Source organism: Triturus cristatus, chromosome 9, assembly GCF_964204655.1.
Source record: "Triturus cristatus chromosome 9, aTriCri1.1, whole genome shotgun sequence".
Classification (NCBI taxonomy): domain Eukaryota; kingdom Metazoa; phylum Chordata; class Amphibia; order Caudata; family Salamandridae; genus Triturus; species Triturus cristatus.
In genome coordinates this window covers 372,866,954-372,891,571 of record NC_140592.1, presented here as the reverse complement: position 1 = coordinate 372,891,571, position 24,618 = coordinate 372,866,954, and the positions used below count along the sequence as shown (strand labels likewise).

The 24,618-nt window shown below is 45.2% G+C and overlaps 1 protein-coding gene across 2 annotated transcripts in view; it reads right to left on the bottom strand.

The window, feature by feature from the left end:
- Nucleotides 1–24,618, bottom strand: part of SUPT5H (SPT5 homolog, DSIF elongation factor subunit) — a 166,015-nt gene that overhangs the window by 66,776 nt on the left and 74,621 nt on the right. For both annotated transcript variants that reach the window (XM_085625192.1, XM_085625191.1), the window contains exons 6-9: nt 17,713–17,781; nt 16,595–16,660; nt 16,076–16,106; nt 15,501–15,569 (exon numbers count right to left, since the gene is read on the bottom strand). In XM_085625192.1, coding sequence (XP_085481318.1) covers nt 15,501–15,569; nt 16,076–16,106; nt 16,595–16,660; nt 17,713–17,781 — 235 coding nt within the window. The remainder of the gene's footprint in view (nt 1–15,500; nt 15,570–16,075; nt 16,107–16,594; nt 16,661–17,712; nt 17,782–24,618) is intronic.

Genomic DNA, 24,618 nt, shown 5'->3' with positions numbered 1-24,618 from the left:
CGTGGGTGAGGGTGGTGACGGGTTCTATTACGGCTCTATCTGGGCTCTTGTTGTGAAATATGTAAGTATCAATATGATGATGCAACCTTGCGATGCCAATTAGCTCAACTAACTCTCCGTTGGGAGTCTGCAATGTGGACAAACTGAAGATACTGTCCTTTAACGTTAAAGGTCTGAACCAGCCTGTCAAGAGACAGAAGATTTTAGATTATGTTAAGAGATTAAGGGGTGATATTGTTTTCCTTCAGGAGACGAAGCTTGAGGCTAAGCAGTTTTACCACCTGAGAAATAAATTTCATAATGAGGTTGTGGGTGCTGAGGCTGTGAACAAAAAGAATGGGGTTCTGATTCTTGTTGCAAGGATGTCTAAGGTAGAGATCTTATCCTCTGAAGCGAGTGTTGACGGTAGATGGGTCACGGCCAAAATGAGTAGGGATAATACAGAGTTTTATGTTACTAATATATATGCCCCCAACACTAGCGATTTGAATTTTTGAAACAAACTGAACAAACACCTTGAAACTATTCCAGATAATACGGTACACATATTAGCTGGAGACTTCAATCTTCCGATGGATGCAACCTTAGATAGAGACTCACGTTGTCCCTTCTAAACAAATAAATCACATAAAGCTTCTCTCAATTTGTGTCGTCGCTTCAACTTAGTGGATACATGGCAGCTCCAGAATCCCACTGGGAGAGATTATACTTTTTACTCTTCCCCACATGACTCGTACTCCCGGATTGATTTTATCCTCATAACTCAGAATGGCGTCCCTCGATTAGAGTCTACTACCATAGAACCTCGTGTTCTGTCTGATCACTCGTGCATTTCACTATCAATTGCTAATGTCAAACCATCTTCTCGTCAGACATCTTGGCGTTTGAATGATGAAATCCTAAATAGCGATAAGCACCGGTCCACAATACATGAGGCGATCTCTTCCTATCTTCAGATTAATAGAAAGGGGGACACGTCCGATCTCACTAGGTGGGAAGCCTTGAAAAGTACCATAAGGGGAGAGTGTATCAAGATTAGGTCAGCAATGAACAAAAATTATAATGCGTAGTTGGAGGCCTTGGAGACCGAAATTATGACTCTAGAGAATAGACACTTAAAGGATAGGGATGATATGTCTCTTGCTGCGTTGGCGAATAAAAAATATGAATATAATAAAATAGTTAGCGAACGAGCGGGAGTCTGGCTTGATAAGGGTAGGCGGTTTAAGCTTTGTGAGTCTAATAAAGCAGGCAAGTCCTTAGCCTCGTACTTGAAGTTTAAGGTCCAGAAAAACTCTATTAATGTCATTAAGGATGCATTGGGATCCTCGCACTCAGACCCAGATAAAATAACGGAGGTGTTCAGAGTATTCTACGAAGACCTTTATGCAAAGAATAAAGCAGTGGAGGAATCCGGGATTAAGGAGTACTTCGATGAGTGCGATCTCCCACAGCTTTCTGTGGAGGACCAGGTCGGTCTTAATGGCCCAATTAATGCATTAGAAATAGAGACTGCAATTAAACATCTGAAAATAGGGAAAGCTCCAGGCCCTGATGGGTTTACGGCGAAATTTTATAAAACTTTTCCCTCCCTTTTAGTCGAACCCCTCCTACATTTATTTCAAGATATTAATAAATCTGGTGAGGTCAGGGGTACATTGGCGGAAGCTATAATTGCTGTGCTTCCTAAGGATGGGAAGGACCCCTCGCTGCCAAAAAATTACAGGCCAATTTCGCTGATCAACATAGACTGCAAACGTCTGGCTATGATTCTCTCGGCTCGCCTCCAGAGGGTTCTTCCCAAGTTGATTCACCCTTCTCAGGCAGGCTTCCTTAAAAATCGGTTGTCCAGTGACAATACAAGGATTTTGGCGCATGTATTAGAGAAAGCGAAACTCCTGGGCACGCCAACTGCAGCAATAACACTAGATGCTGAAAAAGCATTTGATAAGGTTGATTGGTCCTTCCTCCAAGCAGTCTTGTGTAAATTCAACCTGGGGGAATCATTTACAAGACTGGTAATGTCCCTATATTGCTGTCCTTCGGCAAGAGTGAGAGCGGGTGGATCTTTCTCCTCCCCCTTTTGTTTAAAGCAAGGTACGCGGCAGGGATGCCCCCTGTCACCCTCATTGTTCTTGTTAGCAATAGAACCGTTCTTATTTCATATAAGGAATGACCCCAAGATAGCTGGTATTCCGTTTGGAGATTGCACTGTTAAATTAACGGCATATGCAGATGACGTGCTTGTCATGTCAGAAAGAGCAGATGAGGCCATACCTGCACTCATGTCTGATATTGAGGAATTCTCCAGAGTATCTGGGTATAAACTCAATAAAGACAAGACGGAGGTTAAGCTACTGAACAATGTTGGGGATAAAGGGATCATTGGGGATTCCGGTCTTACATGGCAGCCTCGGTGCTTTAAATATTTGGGGCTAGACTTCGATAAAGATTTGATCTCTACGCTGAAAGTGAATGAAGAACTGACCCTTAAAAAGATATCTACATTGCTGGAGGGTTGGTCTCCAAAGTTTCTCTCCTGGTGGGGTAGAGCGGAGACGCTCAAAATGATGTCAACTCCGCTGGTTAACTATCTGGCCAGCATGCTCCCTATGACGTTCTCGGATAATTTTATTAACAAGGTGGATCAGCTGTTTGGTAATTTTCTGTGGCAGGGCAAGAAAGCCAGAGTCTCACTGAAGAAGCTGCAATTAGCAAAAGATAAAGGCAGCCTGGGTCTCCCCTCGTTCAGGAACTATCAGACAGCGTATCTCTGCAAACAGGGTGCCCAGTGGTTGATAAAATCCCCAGCTTATACGCCACTATGGGTTAATATTGAGAAGTCACTGGTAGAACATGCGCCTCTGGAAGCCCTTCTTACGATGGACCTGTCACACCTACCACACTCCAAATATATTATGCTGAATACTAGAAGGGCATTGCTTAGACTCGACCAAACGCATAAAACAAAGTTGACATTCGCTAGGTCGTCGTTTATGTCCTTGTGGAGAAATGCCCATCTCAAATATAATGGTAATAGTCTAATCTGGGAGTCTTGGTCCAAGAGGGGCATTAATTTGGTGAGGGACTTATATGATGATACGGCTCCACTGCCGTTCTCGACCTTGCAACAGAGGTATGATCTTACCCCGATGGATTTTTATGACTTTCTAAGAATCAAAGCGATGCTGACCGCACGTAATTTCTCTCCTTATACTCCATGGCTAATACTTCATATCCCTCGTCTTGTGCATGCTGGCCACTTCGTGTCGAGGGTGTATAAATTGTTATTGCCTTTGCCCACAGCAAAACATAAAAGGGCGGAATCAATATGGGAGGCTGAGCCAAATTCAACAGGCATAGCTTTTGACTGGGATATGATCCATAAGTTGGCCCTGACACACAAAGTCTCACCCATCCTATTTCAAACGAAATACATGCTGCTCAACAGGGCATATTGGACGCCTGACAAGCTTTTCAAATGTAAATTAAGGGAGTCTCCTGAGTGTTGGAATTGTCAATCAGGCTCTGGTGATCTTGCACACATGCTATTTACCTGTCCTTCATTAGGGGATTACTGGGGGAAAATATTTGACTGCATTTATCATGTATTCAAGATACGGCCTGTACAGGACTTTGTGTACGTTCTTTTGGGGGCGCTGGACCCACAAATACCGACAGTCCAAGGTAGTCAGCTTTTGGACTTAATGTTAACAATGGCATGTAAAGTGGTTCTTTGCAAATGGAAAAATGCGAAGGAGGTGAACTTCAAAATCTGGCAGGAATGGCTATCCTTCCTAAGAGGCTCTAATAATCCGGCCCTGCAAGCTTCTACTTGGAGCCCTTCCAACAGAAGGCTTTGGAAATCATTGGACGCCTCCTCCTTTCATTACGAGCCACCTTGAGATTTTGCTGGGGTTTGGTCCCTCTGTTCGGGGTTGGGAGTTGGGTTGTGATTAACTTCTTGAGCCCAGGGTCGCCGCACCCACACATTAGGTATTGTATATACACAGTTGTACCTGTATACTGATGATGCAAGCTGGAGTGGATTTGCTTTATTATTTGTATAGCTATTTGTTTCTATTGATTTCTGTATTGTAGTGTCGGACATAGACTGATTTGACCTTTTTGTACGGAAGAGTTACTGTACTGTCTTTGCTATTTCAATAAAAATGATTTGAAATAAAAAAAAAAAAATTAAAAAAAATCGTACCAACTGTGAAAACGTAATTACTTACCTGTTTTATATAGAGGTCCCAGTACTGAGCCTAGGAGACCAGCCCTGGATTACAAAAGTAACGAGAACATACTTTACCTGTAACTTGAATTTTCTCCCATAGGGACTCATTGGCTGTTTTTCTATGACATTTCTTACAAGTGTCAACTTTAAAAAAATCAAAATATTGCCTAAAAAGCACAACAGTAACTAAAACGAATTTACTCACTTGTTTCCAAGACCTGTCCCAGGACTGAATCTAGGATCCAGTCCTGGAATTAGAAAAGTAATCCTGAAAGTAATCTATTGCAAATAACTTAAAATTCACATTGAGCTCAATGTATTATTGTGTTTGAAATTGTGTTGCCTATTGCAACAACCTGTAACTATTACCTACAAAAGTCAATTACATATTGCAAAAGTATTTAACTAAAGCCTCTCATTCTGAGAAAGTATATTTTGATACCTATTGTTGGTTCTAAAATAAAACAACCACATATTTTTTATATAAAGCATTGGCCTAGAGTTCAGTTGTTAAGTGTGTGAGACCATTTGCTGACTGAGTGTGTACAACAAATGCTTTACACTGTCCTCTGATACTGCATTACTGCTCGACCAAGCTACCACTTTAGAGAGTAAGGTTATATCTAACTTTAACCTCTGCCAAACCTCTGGGGACTGTGGACTCTGTACACACTCTACCTATTTGGTAACAGTATATATAGAGCCACTTTCTCACAGGGTCCTGATGAGGCTCTTGAGGAGGCGAGGAGCCTGTCTGGTGCGGGTGCTCTTGAGAAGGTGGGGATCCTGCAGGATCCACATACTCTAAGGGAGGCACAGGCAAGAATACATCTGGTGATGCCGGGCGTGAGGGTGACGCCAAACTCTCTCCTCCGGAGAAGAGTCAACAACCCGACGTCGATGCCGCGCCAAAACCACTTTAGTAGGCGCCGACCGAGCTTTGTCCGGCGCCGACTCGTCTCCATCCGGCGTCGAGTCGGCTCCATCCGGTGCCGAATCCACGATAAGCTCCCCTTCCGAAGAAAGAGAAGGCGCCGGAGCCGGGGATGCAAGCCACCGGCGCAGACTCAGCATCAACCCGGACTGGTTCCGACTCCGATGGAAGCAGAGGCAGAGCCGGGGAGACGACAAGCTCTTCATTCTGAAGGAGAAGGCGCCGGAGCCGGTGAGGCAAACCTCCGGCGCCGCACCGGCACAGCCTCAACCACAACAGGCTCCGACTCCAGGGAAAGAAGCGGAGGCACAGCTGGGGAGGAGAGTCTACGGCGCCGTCCTGGGCTCCGGACAGGCGGCTGCCTGCCCAGAAGGCCGAGGCGTGCACAAAGCGAGACTTTGAGCACCAGCAACCACCTGCGACACCACAGGGAGCCCCACAGGACTATGCGGTGCGGCAGGGGTGCAATGGGTCGTAGAGGGGGACCAAGCCGGGCCGCACCCGGACGACGCCATATGGACGATACCACATCTGCGACATCCCTGGAGGGCAAAGGCTCATTTGACGCCAGGGGCAAACCCACCGGCGAGTCCGTCAGGGACCCCACAGATAGGGGAGGCCGTGAGGACGCCCCAGGGACTGGAGAGGACCCAAGGGAGGCCTGCAAAGCCGTGGCATAAGCCACCATTTGGGCCCGAGTCGCCCCCGCACCCGGATAGGGCGGATAGAGGGGGGGGGGGACGACTGTCGGGGGCGCACGTCCGGAATATTCCGGGAACCAGTGCCCCCAACAACAGATGAAAGTGAGGTTGAGGACCTTGGCGACCTGCGCCGCAACTTACCAAGAAGTGGCGAACGACGGCCTCGGGCCCCAGAGGGCGATCGACGGCAAAACTGCGTTGAAGAGGCAGTGGGATGAGACGACTCCGACCGGGACAGTCGTGCCGAAAGAAGCTTCATCCGGTGCTCCCGCCGGGACTTCGGCTTAAGGTGTCGGCAGGCTTCGCAGTCCGTGGAGTTGTGGTGCTCGCCCAGACACCACATACAAATAAGATGCTGGTCTGTCGCGGACATTTGCCGCGAACAGGAAGTACTGTTCCAGACACGAAGCCAGACCAGAGGAACCGCTCACTCAGGATCCGCGTTGCACGCAGAAAAGAAGGGAACCGACGTCAGTGCGCCGGGAGGGACTTATATGACCTCGCTGACGTCACGTACGTGGACGACGTCAGGGCGGAGTCGTGTGGTGCAGTCCCCCGGCGCGCAGAGGTGCTGCTGCAAAAAAGGTTTTCCGGATCCAGTCTGACGCCTGGGGATATTCTAAGTTAAGGAATCTGCGGCTAGATGTCTCTATCAGATTCATCTTTACTTGAACAATCAAGAATACAAGATAGCTCTAGAGTTCAGGAAAAACAAGACCCGAAACCTCTCGAATCCACCAACCACCCCAGCCAGCTGTGACATCTGGCTACCTGCCTATTTACTGGCGGCAAGAACAGAGTTTAGACCAAGTGCCCATTGAGGTTTCAGTGAGGGCTTCGTTCAAATAAGAAAGAGTGCAGGTAATTCTGGCTCAGGCTGAAAAGATTTTGTGAAGACATTTTTTTGACTGCATCGGAAGGCAGTTGTAGGTCCATGAATTATGACAGCAAAGAAGGCATTTCCCTCCATTGGCGGGCTCAAAAAGCAAATTCAACCCCATATCAAGGAAAGTATCAAGCTCACCAGCCTTGTAAAGGCGGTCATCATCATAGTACAGGAGTAAATCAACCCCACTGTCTTCTCCGCATGCTGGTAAACGTTCATCCAAGTTTGAATCTATGAGAGTACCTCTGCAGTAGTGGAAGCATCGGCTCAGACTTTGGTAGTGTTAGAAAGTCATAGATGTGTTCCCTTTGCGGGAAATCCAGAGTTTCCCCCATGAAACAGATTTTGTGGCTGTTCACTACATTAACTTCACAAGGACTTCAATGAGCCTGCCGCCCTTACCCTTGAAGCAGTGTACAAATCGCCTCCTGACAAGAGGGGAATGTACAATTCTCGAAATAATGGCTTACGCCAGAATCGCCTTTCCCACTCAAACCCAGGGCAGATGCGCAATACGTGTGCCAGATTCCTTCGGGTAGGGGCAGAAGCACTAGGCGACTCCTACCTGTGTGAATTTCCACTTTTGGGCTACTTCCACAAAGTCAAATAGGCCCATCTGTAATCTTAGGAAACTTAGTTTGTAAGGTTTTGATAAAGGGAGTGTCAGATAGGGTTGAGGATTCAGTTCACCTTAAGTCGCTACTGCAAACCGCTTATGAGATAGCTTGTAGTATGAGAAAGTCATTTTTTACTTACTGGCTTTTAATAATACTCCTTAAGAGACCTCTGAATGAGTCGTATGAAATGTTCAGAGTGCAAGGGAGAGTCATTGGTTGATCAATCAGAGCCTTTAGAATGACCACTTGCCAGGGTGGATGAGGACCAAATCAACATCTCTTGGCCAAGGTGAAATCAGAAGCTGCCGACATCGGCTTGCTTTAATTTGAGCCACAGTTTCAATAAATTGGTGCTCTGGCCCAGCGTTTGGTCTATGAGTCCAAATTCTAATTAGGTCTAAGATTCCCTGGAGGAATTAGGGCGCCAAAAGATTAGCCGGAATACATGTATTGTTGCTGATGGGCTTTCTGGCTAGGCCAATCAAGCCCTGCATAGTACCAAAGACATGCAAAAAAAACAAGCCCACCGGTCAACAACCCAAATACGAATATTCCATGTGAAAAGACAACGCTATAAAGCCCCGTAAATTACCGAAAAAAAATTCACCCGTAGCTTATACAATTTAAAGAAAATATACATTCCGCTTCTTTCAATTGTATTAGCTACGAGTGAATTTGTGAGTTTGTGTTGTTGACCGGTGGGCTTGTTTTTTCCGCATTTGTAAATCTTCGGTACGATGCATGGTTTGATTGGGCCCCTGAAAAGCCCATTGGCAGAAGAGAAGTTTTAAGTACCTTAGGTGTTGAGGCACTGCGTTTTTCAGCCATGGCGCCAGTTTCATAATCTGACATGGTTGCACTTATTGACCATAGAAAGGGGGCCTTTTGACTATTGTGGTGGAAATAGGCACCTTGGCGGCGCTATACAACTCTTATCTACCATTATTATTTTGTAGTTATACTTCTACCTTTCTGAATAGCTCCATTTACAAGGCATACGAGAATTATTGCGCTATATTATCCATGCAGGTATCGAACAGAGACTTAGACTAATTCTATCGATACAAGCCGAGACATAACAACTTTACCTACGAATTACTGCGAAGGACTATTATTATATATTTTGGATATGTTAGTATATATAATCTAAGAACACATCTACATATAATGACTTTAAGGTGAAAACAAAAATCTTTTTCTTGGAGGGAAATGTATAGGATTATTAAAATAACGTCGTTCAGCTTTATGAAGATATAAAAATATCGATTAGAATGTATGTGCATGTATATTAAAAACTAATGGTAAATGGGGTGCAAACCTATCTCATGCGTTAGGATATAATTATTATGTGGTTATTAGATTCAATTTGTGCTGAATGTCTGTTTTTCCCCCCACGTTGTTTGTTATATTTTTTGGTTATTACATTGAGGGTGTTTTCTATGTTCTTTTCTGTCATTTACACAACGGTTTTATACATGTACAATGGGCAATGACACTAAAGTTTAGTATTGCCCTACATGAGATTTTGATGAAGGGATTGTTTTACGTTTTATATTTCATGTTTAATGTGCCAGTCTGAGAAATAGTGTGTGTTTCATGATAGGTCATTTGTCTATCGAATAGTCTTTTATGTAAATTTGTCATATATCAATGTGACATTTGTTAGATGTTTATTGTTTGAATTGTATTTTTTATATGTTTGTATGTTATTTTCAGCCCTGAGAAAGTTCCAGAAGTAGTTGGAACGAAACGCGCTGGCTGTATTTTATCCATTCGGATTGTAGAATAAACATTATAAAGAATATATTCTGAATATATATTGATTGTTTACTTTTTGCTGGTGCACCTTTCCATGTGCAATAATCTCTGATCTGCTAGACAGTGGCACAGAAAAAGCGGCAGGCGCCGGTTAAGTAGTGCACAGGACATTATATATAATGTGTAAACTATGACTGAAGTGCAGTCTGTCTAGTTCACCACTGCTTACATTGTTTTTTCTCACCTTAGGGGTAGTACTGCCTGGAGGGTGGGCACGCCTAACTGTCTGATTTTCCTGCCTGTTCATGTGCCAAAAGCCTATGGACAAAGGGGGTATGGGCTTCCTCTCCAGTGAGATGAGACAGATTTGTATTTTAGAAGCAGTGGCTTCTTTGAAGCTCTCCTGCCTTGGAATGCTTAACAGCAGGTCATCCCGAGGGAGGGGGTTTGAACACCCTCTTCCCGTGTATGCTTTGGTTCTGACCTCCTGAGAGCAGAGGCTGTAACCCTGGGAGGTCAGAAGTACAAGTTACTTACCTTCGGTAACAATGTATCTGGTAGAGACGGTTCTAGCCGCAGATTCCTTAACGTAGAATTATACCTAGGCATGAGACTGGATCCGGAAAACATTGCCACAGCATCTCTGCGCTCCGGGGGCCGTACCACATGACCCCGCCCTGACGTCGTCCGCGGACGTGACGTCGGCAAGGTCACATAAGTCCCACCGCAGCGCGCTGACGTCAGTTTCCTTCTTTTCCACGTGCTACGCAGATCCGGAGCGAGCTCCTTGGCCTGTTTTCGGGCCTCTTTAGCCCTTGAGTTGGGAACAGTGTACCATGCCTTCGGGCTTCAAGACGTGCACTTCTTGTGCACGTCAGATGTCGGAGATGGACCCTCACTATTTGCATGTGGTGCTTGGGCGAGCACCATGACTCTACGGACTGCGAGGCTTGTCAGCATCTCAAGTCGAAGTCCCGGCGGGAGCGCCGGATGAAGTTGCTGTCGGCCAGGTTGTCCAGGTCGGTGTTGTTGTTGTCGCAGCGTCCGTCTCCTACCTCGGATGGGAACAGGGGCCGCCGTTTTCGGCTGTGGCATCGTCCTTCGCCGAGGCCCCATGGGCGTCGTTCGCCCGTCGGTAAGTCTTGCAGTTTGCTGCCGAGGCCCCGTCCTCCTTCAGCAGAGGGCGCTGGTCCCTCCCGGGACGTGCACCCTCGTCCGTCGCCAACCTATCCGCCGTTTCCTATCATTGGGGCGACGAGGGCCCAGATAACAGCCTACGCTGCAGCTCTGCAGGCTTCCTTGGACCCTCCACCTTCTCCTCTTCCAACCCTATCCGTAGATTCCTCGCCACGCGCGGGGCCCTCTGTGGATTCGCCGGCGGCTTCGCCCCTGGCGCTGACTAGTTCGGCTTCAGGAGTTGGTGGTGTGGTGCCGTCGAGGTGTGGCCCTTCGGGGTTCCCCTCCTCGGCCCAGGGTACCTCGCCGCAAAGCTCTGTGGGGTCCCCTGCGTTGTCACAGGTGGTTGCCGGGACTCTGGGCTCGCCCCCAAGTCCCCCTTGGTCCTCTTGGCAGGCGGCTGTCTTCCCGGAGGCCGAGCAGACGCCTCTTCGGCGTCAGCGGCTTTCCTCCCCGGCGGTGGCGGCACCACGGGTGGAGGCCGGGCACCGGGGCGCTTCCCCGGGCCCCTTTCAGTCCTCGGCGCAGGCGGCTGCCGAGTCGGCGCCTTTTCGGTGCCGTTCATTGGCCGCTTCGGCTCCGACCCCGCCTTCCTCTCCGATGCGGCACGTGGTGGGGGAGGCCGACCCGAAGCCGCAGGTGGACGCTTCGGTGCCAGTCAATGATTCATTGGTGTCTGTGGTGGACTCCCCGGAGCCGTCCCGATGTCAGCTTATGGATTCTTCACCGGACGTCCCTTCCTCTCCAGAGGGTTGTCGTTTCCTCGTCTCCTCTTCTGCGGATACTGGGCGCCGCCTCGTGGCTTTTTCCCTGGCGGATTCCAAGGCGGATTCTACGCCATCTCCACGTCCTCAGCCCCCAGACCTGCTCTTCCGTTCTCTACAGTTGTCGGCCACACAGGCTTCTCTGCCCTCTCCAGAGACCCCTCAGGTTCCCCACTCGTCCGTGGGTTTCCCATCCCACAGGGGCTGGTCAGTTCTCCCTCCACCGGGGCATGGGGACAGGCGTCTTAGTTTGCAGCCCTTATCACTTGTGCAATGGAACTGACCAGCACAGGGGATATCTGCTCATGCAGATATGCCCTCACATGTAATATAATGCACCCTGCCTTTGAGCTGTAAGGCCTGCTGTAGGTGGACTTACAAATATTACATGCAGCGTTAAAGGACATGGCACACAGGGATGTATGTCAATTGTGTTTTCACTTTTGTCTGCACCAAAACACGCAGCCTGCAATGGCAGCCCTGCACGATTTGGTGAGGGGTCCCTTAGGGTGGTACAATTCGTGCTGCAGCCCTTGGGTACCCTCTTTAGTACATCAGGCCCTAGGTACCATTTACTAGGGACTTACAGAGAGTGCTAAAGGTATTGCCAATTGGGGACACAATTGTACAGTTTTGGAGAAAAAGATCTTTAACTGGGGACCTGGTTAACAGAAACCCAGTGCACTTTCCGTTAAAATCATATCATGTACCAGGCAAAACGTGGGGGCGACCATGTAAAAAAAAAGAGGCACTTCCTACAACGCGGTTATCTTTGTGGCCCTTTTTTGCAGGGCTTCCATATGGAGAGTTGAGGCACCCGAGCCCTAGAACTCTATGCCGAGATATTTATAGGAATTTGTCTTGTCTATGATATGATCTCCTCATTTCTACGACCAGGAGTGCCGCTTGCGTGCCCCTTGAAAAAGGACAATTTTGTTTTTTACTGGATTGATTTCTAGCGTGTTGGTGTTACAGTAATTAGCCAGGTTGTTGAGTGAAGATTGCAGCCCAATGGGCAAAAAATATAACAGTACTGTATTGTAAGCATATTGTATAATAGAGAGCGATTGATTGTTGATTGAGGGCACGATTTTGGATTTATCAAAGAGGGTTCTATATCTGCGGTTAATATGTTACAAGAATATGGTCTAGAACACAGTCCTGCCTTAGCCCTTTGTTAATGGATACTCTGTTTAGTGTTGCAGATTCAGATTGCAACCTCGTCGGGATTGAACCGATGCTGGTTTGGGGTCAGACATCAGAATCTGCATCAGATTCTCCTCCAGAGTCGGCAAAAAGGAGGGACAGACGATGGTGTTGGAGAGGGTGTGAAAGTCACCACCAGAGTTGGTGCTAAACCTGAAACAGGTCAGAGAAGTTCAGACAGTGCAGAGGATGGATCCACCAGCAGAAATCACACTGAGGGCCCCTGTGGATCCTTGGCACTTGAAGGCCTTCTTCAGGGGTGCTAAAGATACACATCATGGCCTGTGGGGCTTAAATGTGCCCCCCCCCTCCCCCCTCTGTCACTTTCAGGGCAGAATGAGGCCAATGCTGAGCGCCACAGCACCACCTGGTGGCACACGAAAAGAATAGTATGAACAAATCAGGATTCAGTCTGGCGCCGGGAGGAATACTCTAAAGGTGAGGAGTCTGCGGTTAGAAGTATTCATCAGAAAAACTACACATGCTTGCAACATACCTCCTAAAACAGGAATGTTGACTAATATCCTTCAGAAACTCAGCAATCTAGTGCATTCACCCCAAATAAGTTGTATTTTACTTGGCTATATATATACACACACAACAGAAGATCACATAATATAGTCTATAGAATGATGACTATGCATATCCAGAGAAAACGTAACTGGAAAATTACCTCCTCACCTACTTTTTATGAATGGTGGACTACAAGACACTACTTGTTCTGGGTAACCTAAGCAAATTCAGAAGATGCTCAGGGATGTTTCATAATGACTCTGAAAACTCAGCGTCAAAGGACTTTGAAAACAAAATAACAGATCAACTCCCCTAGGGGCTATAATTTGAGACGGAAAAGAGATTGGGAAGTGTGCCAACTCCTGGTGAACCTCTAAGACAACAACCAAATCCAATGGGAGGCACAGATACAACATGACTGATGTTAGCAAGGAAGGAGGCAAACTATTGTGGAGTTGTACACCTAATCTCTCAACACACCGCTCTCAATTTTTGTATTGTTTTTAGAAACATGGCTCTCAAGTTTGCAACTGTAGGTAGGAATGAAAAATTGATTCCTCTTACAGTACTAGGCGATATGGACAACAGGGACATTGTTTGTGTTACAAGAGGTGTTGTTCCGAGAACCACAGCTGGTGATACTAAAATTGCACTTTTTAAATTTTGGAGAGTCCTGTGGATTATATTTGAGACCAACTAACAGGTTAGCAAAGACTTTCCCTCAATACCATTCGAGAAGCAAGTTCTGAATCCAAGTAAAAACCCCAGGTTCAAGAATTTCGGACTGAATAAATTTGTGGTTCTTATTCTATTTGCGAACTGCATGAAAAGGTTTGTTTAAAGCAGCTACTTCTAGTTTCTTTGATTCCAGATTGGATGAATGCAACTTCTAGTAGACAAAGAACGAGACCTGGGTTCTCTCCTTCCTTGATGAAGTAAAACATTGTTGATGTTCCGTCAGTAACAACACAACAAATAGAAAGTACATGACGCAACTAAAAGTGGCAGGAGAGCAATATGTAAAAAAGAGCTTTTTAAATGAGGTTTTTACACGTTCACATTTTTTTTTAGCCAATGAATTTTGGCGCATTTTAACGTGCGTGCTTACATTAGATAGTGTACTCGGAAGTGTTTTGTTTACAAATACATTTCTTTGTAGACACATTATCATACCACCATACATTTTGATCAAGGACCAAGTACACTGCGTCCTACCATATTGTTGTTTATTTAGAGACAACTCTGAATTGGTAGAATCAACAATGACAGCCGGATCTGAACTCAGGCACAGTGCGAATGGGTCCAGTTTTCATTATATAAGCTGCCCAAGCCTTTATTCGGCAGAAGAGCATTTCCTTTTCCCTGAATTCTTGACCAGCTGAATCTCATCACTATCCTGAGAGGGACGGCGGTCTGTTCTACGCCAGACTGGTTTCCGGATGAAACAGGCAAATGGGGAGTTAGACCAATCCACGGTATCTGGCAGAATCACATTCACCCTGTGCTCTCTCTCTAGGATAGGTAGTGCTAGGTAGGAGTTAAATTATATGTATTCATATAACCAATGCAATAATCATCATGGTTAAATTATGCATCTTTTTCATCATCCTTGTAATGCTAGTTACCGTTACATTGCTTTGTTTCCTTCTACTAATCATTGCAGCGCACATTATTTCTTTTTAAACAAGTATCCAATTACTTCCATAAATATTGAAATGCCAATTTGTGTATTTCTTGTGTCTCCCTTTGTGCATGTCTGAGTTAACAATGAAAGAGTTGATCTGTTTCCATGATTTCCTCAGGGGAATTAGGGTTGTCATGTTCTGAGGTTGCAGACACCATCAGGTACCCTGTGAGGTTTAGGGGTCCAGATGGCGCATTGTGAGCTAGCTAAGAACTAGGTCAACATATTCCAATGGTATGAGAGGACATAATCCCCATAGTTTTGATGCTTATGTTGCCCAAATGCACAGTCTTACTGAATTAGTAGGACCTGTACGACAATAGAGTCAGAGACTGTTTGACTGTGGGACTAAAATCCCAAGTAGCTGGGTAGATTGAAATATGCACCTTTGATCAATTTTGCCACTCTCCCCATGTAAAACCTCTCCAAATGTTGCCATTTGGAAAGATTCTACAACGTATTGCGAACTCTGAGCTACGCTGTGGCATAGGCATGGTGGGGAAGGAGAAGGCCAAATGCTCTTGTGTAACTGTCACTACAGAGAGGATCTTTCCCTTAATGGATTTGAACTGAGTCACACACACCTAGACATACAATGAGAATGGAACTTGGGTGAGTCAAGACCACGTATGTACTAGAGCATAATCACGTTTAGTTGTAATGCAAGTGGGCCCAACAGGCTAAATAGATGCAAGTTAAACACCCAGGGTTTCAATCTATTGCAGGTATATTTCAAATAAAACAATCTATCAAAGCAAAAGTATCTATTAGAAATTTGCACAGTGACCGTGCAAGAGCAATACATTTCTCACACAATCAGAACTGTACTTATTTCCTTTGCTAAGAAAATGTTAAATGCAAACTAGTTTAACTGAATATTATTGCTAGCTGGGGACTGAACCAATGTAACAAGATCATTCTATCTAGGCCACAGTGCAGTCAACACAAGAATTTCAAGGAACATGAACTGTACTGTTCTGGCAAAAATATGCAAAGTCAACAGCAGCAACTCTTGACTTACTGTGTCCGTAAACTGGTAGGCGATATACTTCCTCATCAACAAAAAGGCTGTTGCACGTTCCTCACCGATCTAAAGAGAGGAATAGAGTGACAGTAATTAAGTTCTGACCCCCCATGTCCATCCTGAACAACAAGTGCTAATGATAACCTAATTTAGGGGAGACCCGAGAGGGGCAAATGACAAAGGGATAATTCCTCAACAGGCAATTCTGGCAATGTCATTACTTAACTCAAGCAAGTTCTATATTGGTTTGTTCAGTCTCACTGGCTATTAAACACAAATCTAATGTAGAAAGAACATTCGGTCTTATTTGAATTCTCGCACTTCCGATCGCACAATGGTTCTTCACTCACCAACCACACCTAAACAGCACAGTGATAATAACTCTTAACTTACTTCTCAATTGAAGTTATCAAATTCAATGGTACTTACATTCATTGCTCTTAGAAACCTAACTGATACGGAATATAATATGCAAGAAGCATACAGATCGTAATTGCATGTGTGCTACTCCACGAGATATTTTCCTGCTAGATTATTGTTTTCCTGAAAAGGGACATAAATCCTGTACTTACCCTACATTTCACTGTCCAGAGGTTAGGATCTCTGTTTGAAGAGGAGAGAAGGCTTGTTAGCAGAGCAGACACAAATATGGGTCACTGAAATGCATTTTCTAGCGGAAATGATTATCAATGGGATATATAGTGGTATGCAGTTCATAAATAGTAGACCACTTCCCTGGGCAACACACACAAAGCGACTAAGACTCCTACATACATATGTCTATTCCCTAAATAAAGGCTACAAGATAATTTGAGCCCCACTAGAAGGACACATGAAAAACACCTGTTTGAGAGGATCTCATGCTTGTTATAAGACAGTTCAAACCTGTGACAGAAAAAGAAGGGTGTACTGCAACGAAATTTAGATTTGTGCGGCACTTCTAGAAAAGCACTTTCTTGTGTCCCAGATGCAGGCAGGCATACACACATACACCACTGTGCTGTTGGAGAATATGACAAACACAGAACGAGATAGTGACACAAATATTATTCCAGACTCCCATCTAATCCAAAATACATGGTATTTCTTACTTGACACCGGGCAATAACTGCTGCTGGGTGATGTCATCTGACAGTTCGTCTAATCCGCCATGGACACTGCAAATCAAGAAGAGAAAGGAGGTACAGATTAGCAGAAAGTCAATGTACCAGCAGAGACATAACGACAAACAAATCCATCAAGAGAAGTGATTCAGCTTAATTTCTACAGAAAGGCTAAATAGCAGACAGCACATGGCTAGGGGTACAGTTACCTAGACCCAGAAATGTGTTTCCTAAGACTTTCATTGGCCTGCTCCATGGTCAACAAGAGCTAAAACTAGCGCAGTGTTGTGGGTCTCTATGTAAAGCTTCATAATCTCCTAGAAAAGAATTACTGTGCTGTCAATTTTAAGACCATAACCATTTAAAAGCCTTGGACTGCCAAGCTGTGAAATCTGGTGCAAAACCTAGCCAACAAAAACAGAACTTGGTGCTTACAATAGGTCTTAGGGCAGCACTGCATGGACAAGAAGATCTGTGACTGCCCCACTGTTGGCCTCAGTGGAGAGCATTGCATCGGCGTGTCCTTAAAAGTCTTACTGTGGATCTGAGTGCAGCACTCCGCTGTCATAAGGAGCTGAGATTGCCTGGTTACTTTGGGTTTACAAGGACTTCCTTGGCAAGGGAAGTAATACGGAGTTCCACTGCCAGGAACACCTATGAATAAATATCCTGATGCTTTTTTATGTCAGGTCAAAGCTCTAATATCCAGAAGAATTAGGAACAGCAACCTGCATGTCTACATATAAGTGATGTATAAATAACTAGTCTCGTCCTAGTCTCAACAACACTCACGCACCGGAGTCATGCTTGCTAACCGCTAAGTCATGTCAAGAAGGTTGTTTCGACCACTTAACAAAAATTCTGCTGAATGAGCTATTAGTGGGCTGGATCAATGCAAGCAATAACTGAAGGCTATGTATGGAACAGTATAAGCAGAGGCCATCAAGATACTGACACTGAGGTGGCATAAGCTATTTGTTGATAAAGCTAAAAAGAAAATCACTGAGCGACAATCACATGATGCTGACTGGCATCTATAAGTATGGATTTTAACAACAATCATTCCATAACCCCATAAGCAGCACTACTCCACCAAGAGTACTCACTGTTCTCCTACTGAAGACTTTGCATATTTCTTCATGTAATATTCTGCCAGCTCCTCTTCCCGCTGGTCCCTGTTAGAGGAAATAAAGCGTACACAAATAGTCAGTAAATGGCATGAGCGAAAATAAACACAATAGATTTACATCTTTTGCACCTAAAAATACAGTTCTTTCATTTTGCTCCAATAAGGATGATGAATGTGTAGAGTGGTTATTAAATAAGCAACCTGGGATTACTAGGCACACTGCTCTTTAATCCTTGTGTAAACCACAACCTGAAATAAAACAACCCTCATATCGACATATTGCTGGAGATACACTGGACTTGGGGTTAATTCTTCAGGGCCCCTGGCTAATTATTTAATCCACATATTAAGTAGCAACCAGTTATCACCTAATTCTAACTTCAGATGACCCACTGACACCATGAGTGATGAGGAAAACAAAGTGATCAGTATGTAAGCTCTTCTTTCACTTGTGGCTTTCTATCAGGGTACATGGAAGTCGTAGGTTGTGGGAGCAAAAACCTTTAAATCCCTGCACTGGCATGAACTACGAGATAGTGAATGTTGCAGGTCACGTCATACTGCGAAGGTCGTAGATGGAGTTGAAAACACCCTACAGATAAAATAAAACGCCAGCAATGCAGAGCAGACGTTGTGAGTGAGGTATGTGCTATCAACAGTGTCATTTCTGATAGTGCTATCTAGCAAAAGTATGAACAAAAGTGGAAATGACACTCTTAAAATTTTAGAAAATTCATGTGAAGCTCCAACCTCTTGAATAAAACTACTAAGATATTAACACATTACTTTCTTCCAGAGGCACCATCACATTCTCATATGTATAATGTGGCAAAAAGGTATAAACCTACTTTTTATTGAATAAGCACTTCTCTGCTGCGGGGTGGAGGATTTATGATAAAGGGAAATTCAAACTCAATTAGCATTTTAACCATACACAAATTTTACTGACAAAGAGACTTGGTATATAAAACTCTAAATCATGTCATGTATAAATAGAAATCTATATCGCCATATCAATTCACTATTGTCTTCACAAATAACTTAAACTCTGTAGTATCGCACATCAATGTAAGGCTGAAATTATTATAATAAGTCCCTGATTAAGAACAGTCCATTTAAGCAAAAATGGATGCTGTTCCTCTACTGGTGGTGCCTAGTTAACTTAGGTACATGGACCAACTGCCAACAGGTAGGTGGTGGTGGAGGGGTAAAACTGGGAGAAAAGGATGTCATCAGGAACGCAAATAACACATACATCAATAACCTCACCCTATGGAAGAGGTTTATCGAGGACATCCTGATCTTCTGGAGGGGTGACCGCGCCACCTACGAGGCATTTTGTGAGTGGGTGAATGCACAAAACCAATACTTAAGATTCACACACACCATTTCAGAGACCAATATACCCTTCCTAGACCTCACTGTACAACTGACGCAAACAGGCCTTAGTCCCAACCTGTACAGAAAGCCCACCGACAGGAACAGCTTACTACTGTATCAGAGCCACCACCCGAGGGCCCTGAAGGACAATCTCCCATTTGGGCAGTTCTTGCGTCTCAGACGAAATTGTAGCTCCACGAGCGATTACAGAGCAGAGGCCAAGGTACTTGAAGACAATCTTAAACACAGAGGCTATCCCGCCAAACTGGTTAGGGACTCCGCCAAGAGAGCACTGAACAACCCCAGGGAAGCACTCTTGCAAAATACACATAAAGAGCCCACGGAGTCACTGACTTGTGTCACATCCTACACACCTAACTCCACACACATTAAGGGAATTATCAGGAAACACTGGGGCATCCTGAACACTGGTGAAATAGATTTCCCCCTGCCTAGATTCGCCTTCAAGAGAACGCAGAATCTGAAATATGTGATTGTGCACACTAGACCCCGAACTAAATAGAATGAGGCACAGAGAACACTCTGGGGCCTCCCCCCCACGTCACCAGACACTACCCCTGTGGTGGCTGTATGGTCTGTGACCAGACCAGAGTGGTGAAAACAATAGTCCTATCAGATACCTTCAGATGGACCATGAAGAAACACACAAATTGTAACACCCCTAAATGAATCTACTTGGTTACCTGCCCTTGTGGCAAAATGTATGTGGGTATGACAATGAGACCAGTGAGGATCCGCATTACAGAGCACAAGAGCAATATTAGATGCCAAAGTGTCATAACCAGAATGTATACACACTACCGAGAGCAGGGACACAACCCTATTCACTACAATGGTTGGTATTAAAATGCCACCCCAAGATCACCCAACAGGCACTTTTTAGGATAGAACAACGAGGGATACACCGTTTATTCACATCCATCCATGGCTTAAAGATGACATTCCGTGGGCGACCCTGAACAACAGATGAGCACTGGCTCAACACATGTATTTCCAAACCTTCGCTTTACCAGGAGCTCCACGACATGCATGACCCCGGTACACTTGCAGCGCCTATGAACACTCATCATGAGAGCACCCCAGGTCAGCGAGCACTGCGATGCTCCTAGTATTGATGATTAATGCACACAACTGGTGGGGTCCAGTACCATTATTTCACCCACGTGGTTGTTACCCCCCGTGTGTGGGTGACGGATATTTACAGGCATGTACACTATCTGCTATTGCCTTGATCCCCCACTAGGAATTCTCCACACACCAGTGGACTGTTTTGCTCCAGACAACCATTATTTGTATACTGACGAAACCGTCTTTGCCATTCACTTAGACATGACAAGCGATCAACACTCTGTCGCCACGGGATTCTCGGGCAAGTCCCACACGGTAGATCTTCTTTAGAGATCGAACGACAGCTCACATAATGCGGAACATATTCACCTAGTATGGTCCCCATGGGCAATATGTCTCACACACACAACTGTTGATCCACACCGCAACCTCACTCACCACCGTGTACGCTCCTTTGCACACCCCAAGATGGCCACTGGAGCAAGCCGCGTACGTGCCTCACTGAGCACGACTAGCAGTCCATGACGCAGGCTGGACGCCGCTCGCCTCCCCGACGCACACGCAACCCGGAAATAGTACTTGTCCTCCACCAGGAGACAGGAGCATTTATCCTGGTACGGGCGAAGAGAGTAGGTGATCCACTGCGGTCCCCCTACTGGACACGCGAGTACTCTCTGGGTGCAGGGGTAACGGCCGGGCACCCAGCATCACGCAGACACTACCTTTAGTCTTTTGTCTGTTACTTGGTATAGGCATCGACGCCGCAGCCATTGGGTGCGCACCGCTCCCTCCCACCGACCGACTATCGGTACACTTGGGGGTTGGCCGGTTACTGGGCGGTGTGTCCGCACACACAAGCCGTGCCCGCCCATGACCTCCGGTTGATGGTGGTTTGTGGTGGGAGAGAGGAGGGGTACACCACGTAGCGGGTGTCCGCCTTGAGCAAGGAGTGGATACACACTTCTACCAGGTGGTTTGCACCACTAACCTGCCCCCTGCCCGCTATCGATTTTTATCTTGCAGGACACCAAATTTGGAGGAGCCCATTTGACTCACCGTACCAGCTGAGGCGTGAATCCCATATTTGGGAGGTGAGTCTCAGCGCGGCATCTCACTCACCCCGCGATTACCACACATGTACTAGCTGGCTCTGCCCAGGACAGAGTGCATGTTCGCGCGCTGGTGTATGTTTGAATTCTGTACCTCACGTCATTAACCAGTTACTACTGATAGACATGTCTTCTGATGTATGGTTGGACAGCCTCCAACTATGTCTTTTTAATGCTGTTGGAGTTGACCATCACACCCAGGTTTTACAAACACTTGGTGTACTACAATGGCGTATGGTACACCATTGGGATTTTAATTAGTTTTTAATTACCATAAGTGAATGAGGAGGTTGCATGTGATCAGCATGTAATTATAGGGATGTTCACAATATCGTATAGGAGAACTTATATGAAAGGATATACTCTTTTGCATAATGTCTCCCCAGGTTTTCAAAGAGCACTACTGGAGCGTCCTGATGTAGTGCTTTCGTATGGTAGTTAGCGATTAGCTGCACCATTTAGTGTAGATAAATTAAACTTTCACATAATAGGTCCTGAAGAATTGCCACGGTATTTAGCAACCAGCTGGCAAGAAACATGTTGACCCTAAGAGATGAGCATAGTTTCAACTGAACCCCCTCAACAGGGGAATTGCCACTCTACACGTTTTTAACGAGGTGGATTACCAACCAGAATACAAATATTATTTGGAATATCTAACCTTTTTTAACACACCCACTGCACTTCACTATATCTACACCTTCACGGGCCACCCCCCCCCCCCCCCCACTTCATCATACGACAAAGGAACAAAAGATCTCCGACAAAGAGCCCCTTCATGGGTGCCCGTTGGGTATTCCAGCGCCGGTCCAACGAGGAGCAGGTCCAGATGATGAAGCATGACACCTAGCATGCTGGGTGTGTGAGGACCCTAGTTCCGCAAGAGCGGGATTTCCATATCCCTTTTTCTCCCAGTATTACCCCTCCACCACCACCTACCTGTTGGCGGTTGGTCCACGTACCTAAGTTAACTAGGCACCACCAGTAGAGGAACAGCATCCATTTTTGCTTAAAGGATCTGACAGGGCACCTATGCTGGAACTCTTTAAAAAGCCCCACTGTTCCTCTTTTTGACAAAAATAAGAACAGGCCATCACTCAAGAGGCATCAAAACCTTTTGCATAAACTTCTTTCACCCAAGAAGTATCACATTTAGTGAGCTCAATGGGCTGTTAAAGCAGCACCCTATACCTTGTATCAAGCGTGAGGCCTTGAGAGGACAATAGGGACCAACAGCTGTGAATGTAGGCCAACCATATTTTGTTCCACAGGAAACATCTCTACTTTGTAGATACTTTGCTGAATGTCTGAACTGTTGATTAAGATACACATTAATGTATGTTCTTTTTTCTTTTACTAACATCATCATTAGCTAACAAACTTGTAAACATCAGTTTTTTTAAGGTTGTATGAATAATCTGGAACGAACAGAACAGCTTAGAACTTTAAAAAAAGAAAACGTGGAGGGAGCATGCACTCACAGGAGGGCGGGTGGGGGGGGGGGGGTGTAGTGAGTAGAATAAAAGGCTGATCCCATCAAGCTCCCTGACTGCTATCTCGACTCTGGTTAATTTAAATTAAATAAGGTACTCTCTGTTTAGGTATACAAAACTTATGCTGCTAATGACCTGAAAAGCAGGATATTTCCGAGGGCTTAAGAAGATGCTGTCAATGAAGCAGCAGTCAGGGTCAGTAACAATCAAGAGTAGAAGACAAGAATTACTTACTAGAGCCTTGAAAAGGGGTTAGCAGAGACAACCCACCAGAGGGTATCCAAGGGAAGAATGAAACCATGAAGTGGCCAGTGACCACCTCTTCCTGAAACCCTAGGGCCATAGTTAGTTTCAGCCTTGCATCATTACCTCGCATAGTTGAAAGTGGGTAGGTGAAAGGTCAGGTACATGATCAGGGATGGTCTCCTCCATCACCACACATGACAGTGGACAAAATACAACACTGTGGAGATTGGGCCCTGATAGAAAAAAGTACACCATCTATTCACTTTAAGAAAATAGATAATCACCAATAGTGTGAAGTTCTCCTGTATTCATGGTTAAGGGACGAGAACCCGTGATGGGCAGCAGGGATATTAATACTAAATGAAATACCTTTCAACTTAACAATGTTCAGAAGCACAGTACACCTTGTCTGACAATTAACTGTAAAATCACTGCCAGCGCTTGCAAATAAAGCTCAGGAGTCAGAAGCTTTAAGTCCTACTACACATGCCCACTGATAGGATTGGGAGGTAGCCATCTAGAGCCACCAGGGTTACTGCATCAAACATGGTCAGCTAAATGGGAGAAGACGCAGAACGAAGCCTCAATATTGACAAGTAACTATACAGCTAACGAGGAGCACAGATATACAGCCTGCAGGAAATATTGCTCATGCGGACTTGTAGCAGGTGGAACTGAGCCCAACCATCAGCCCAAAGACATTCTAAAGGAATTAAATGCACATATTGATGAAGAATGCCCACGACAAAAGTTAGGGAGACCTTTAATAGTGATAGGATGGATTGAAAAAGAGTGAGAATTAAATAAGTTCCAACAGGCAACCACAAGAAGCCCAAGTAGTTGACAGTGCAGCTAAGTTGAATAAAGGCAAGTCTCTTCTAAAGATGATTGGGTGACGTGATTTAAGACTTCAAGAAAAAGTGACAATTATATTTAATACTCTAGCCCAAGCACAGAAGGAAGGAGTCCACCCACAAAGAAATTTAAGGGTAAATATACAACAGGAAGGGTCAAAACATATGAGGCACCACACCAGCAATCTCTTACAGCAGGGAATAAGATGAACACAAAGGCAGTAGGACTTTAGCAGTCAAGGGACCATGTAGGATAAATTCAACAAACTGAAAAGCACCAGACAGGCAAGGAAAGGCAACATTCAGCTGAAAGATGGAATCTGTTCTTAAAAGAAAGAGCTTGTCAAAGAAATCACCAAAGAAGATACATACTTCACAACAGGCATTAGAGAGAGAAGAATAAAGGCAATAATAGATTAAAATATACAATAAAATGTCTTTCTTTTTAGGTACCACTTATACAGCACAGACCCATCCTAGTGGGCCTGCAGACTGCTTTAGTTGGGTGGTGATTATTGGGGTGGGGTGGTAATGACATCACCGTCTGGATGTTTCAGAAGCAATGGAGGCAGTTAATAAAATATCAGTTTATATCAACAGGTTTAACAAAGTACATTATTAATGTACATAACTCACAGAACAGTTGAAACACTTTTGCCAGCAAACACCATTTCATTGGAGAGTTATGGTGTACAGAGATGGAGGGGCCTGC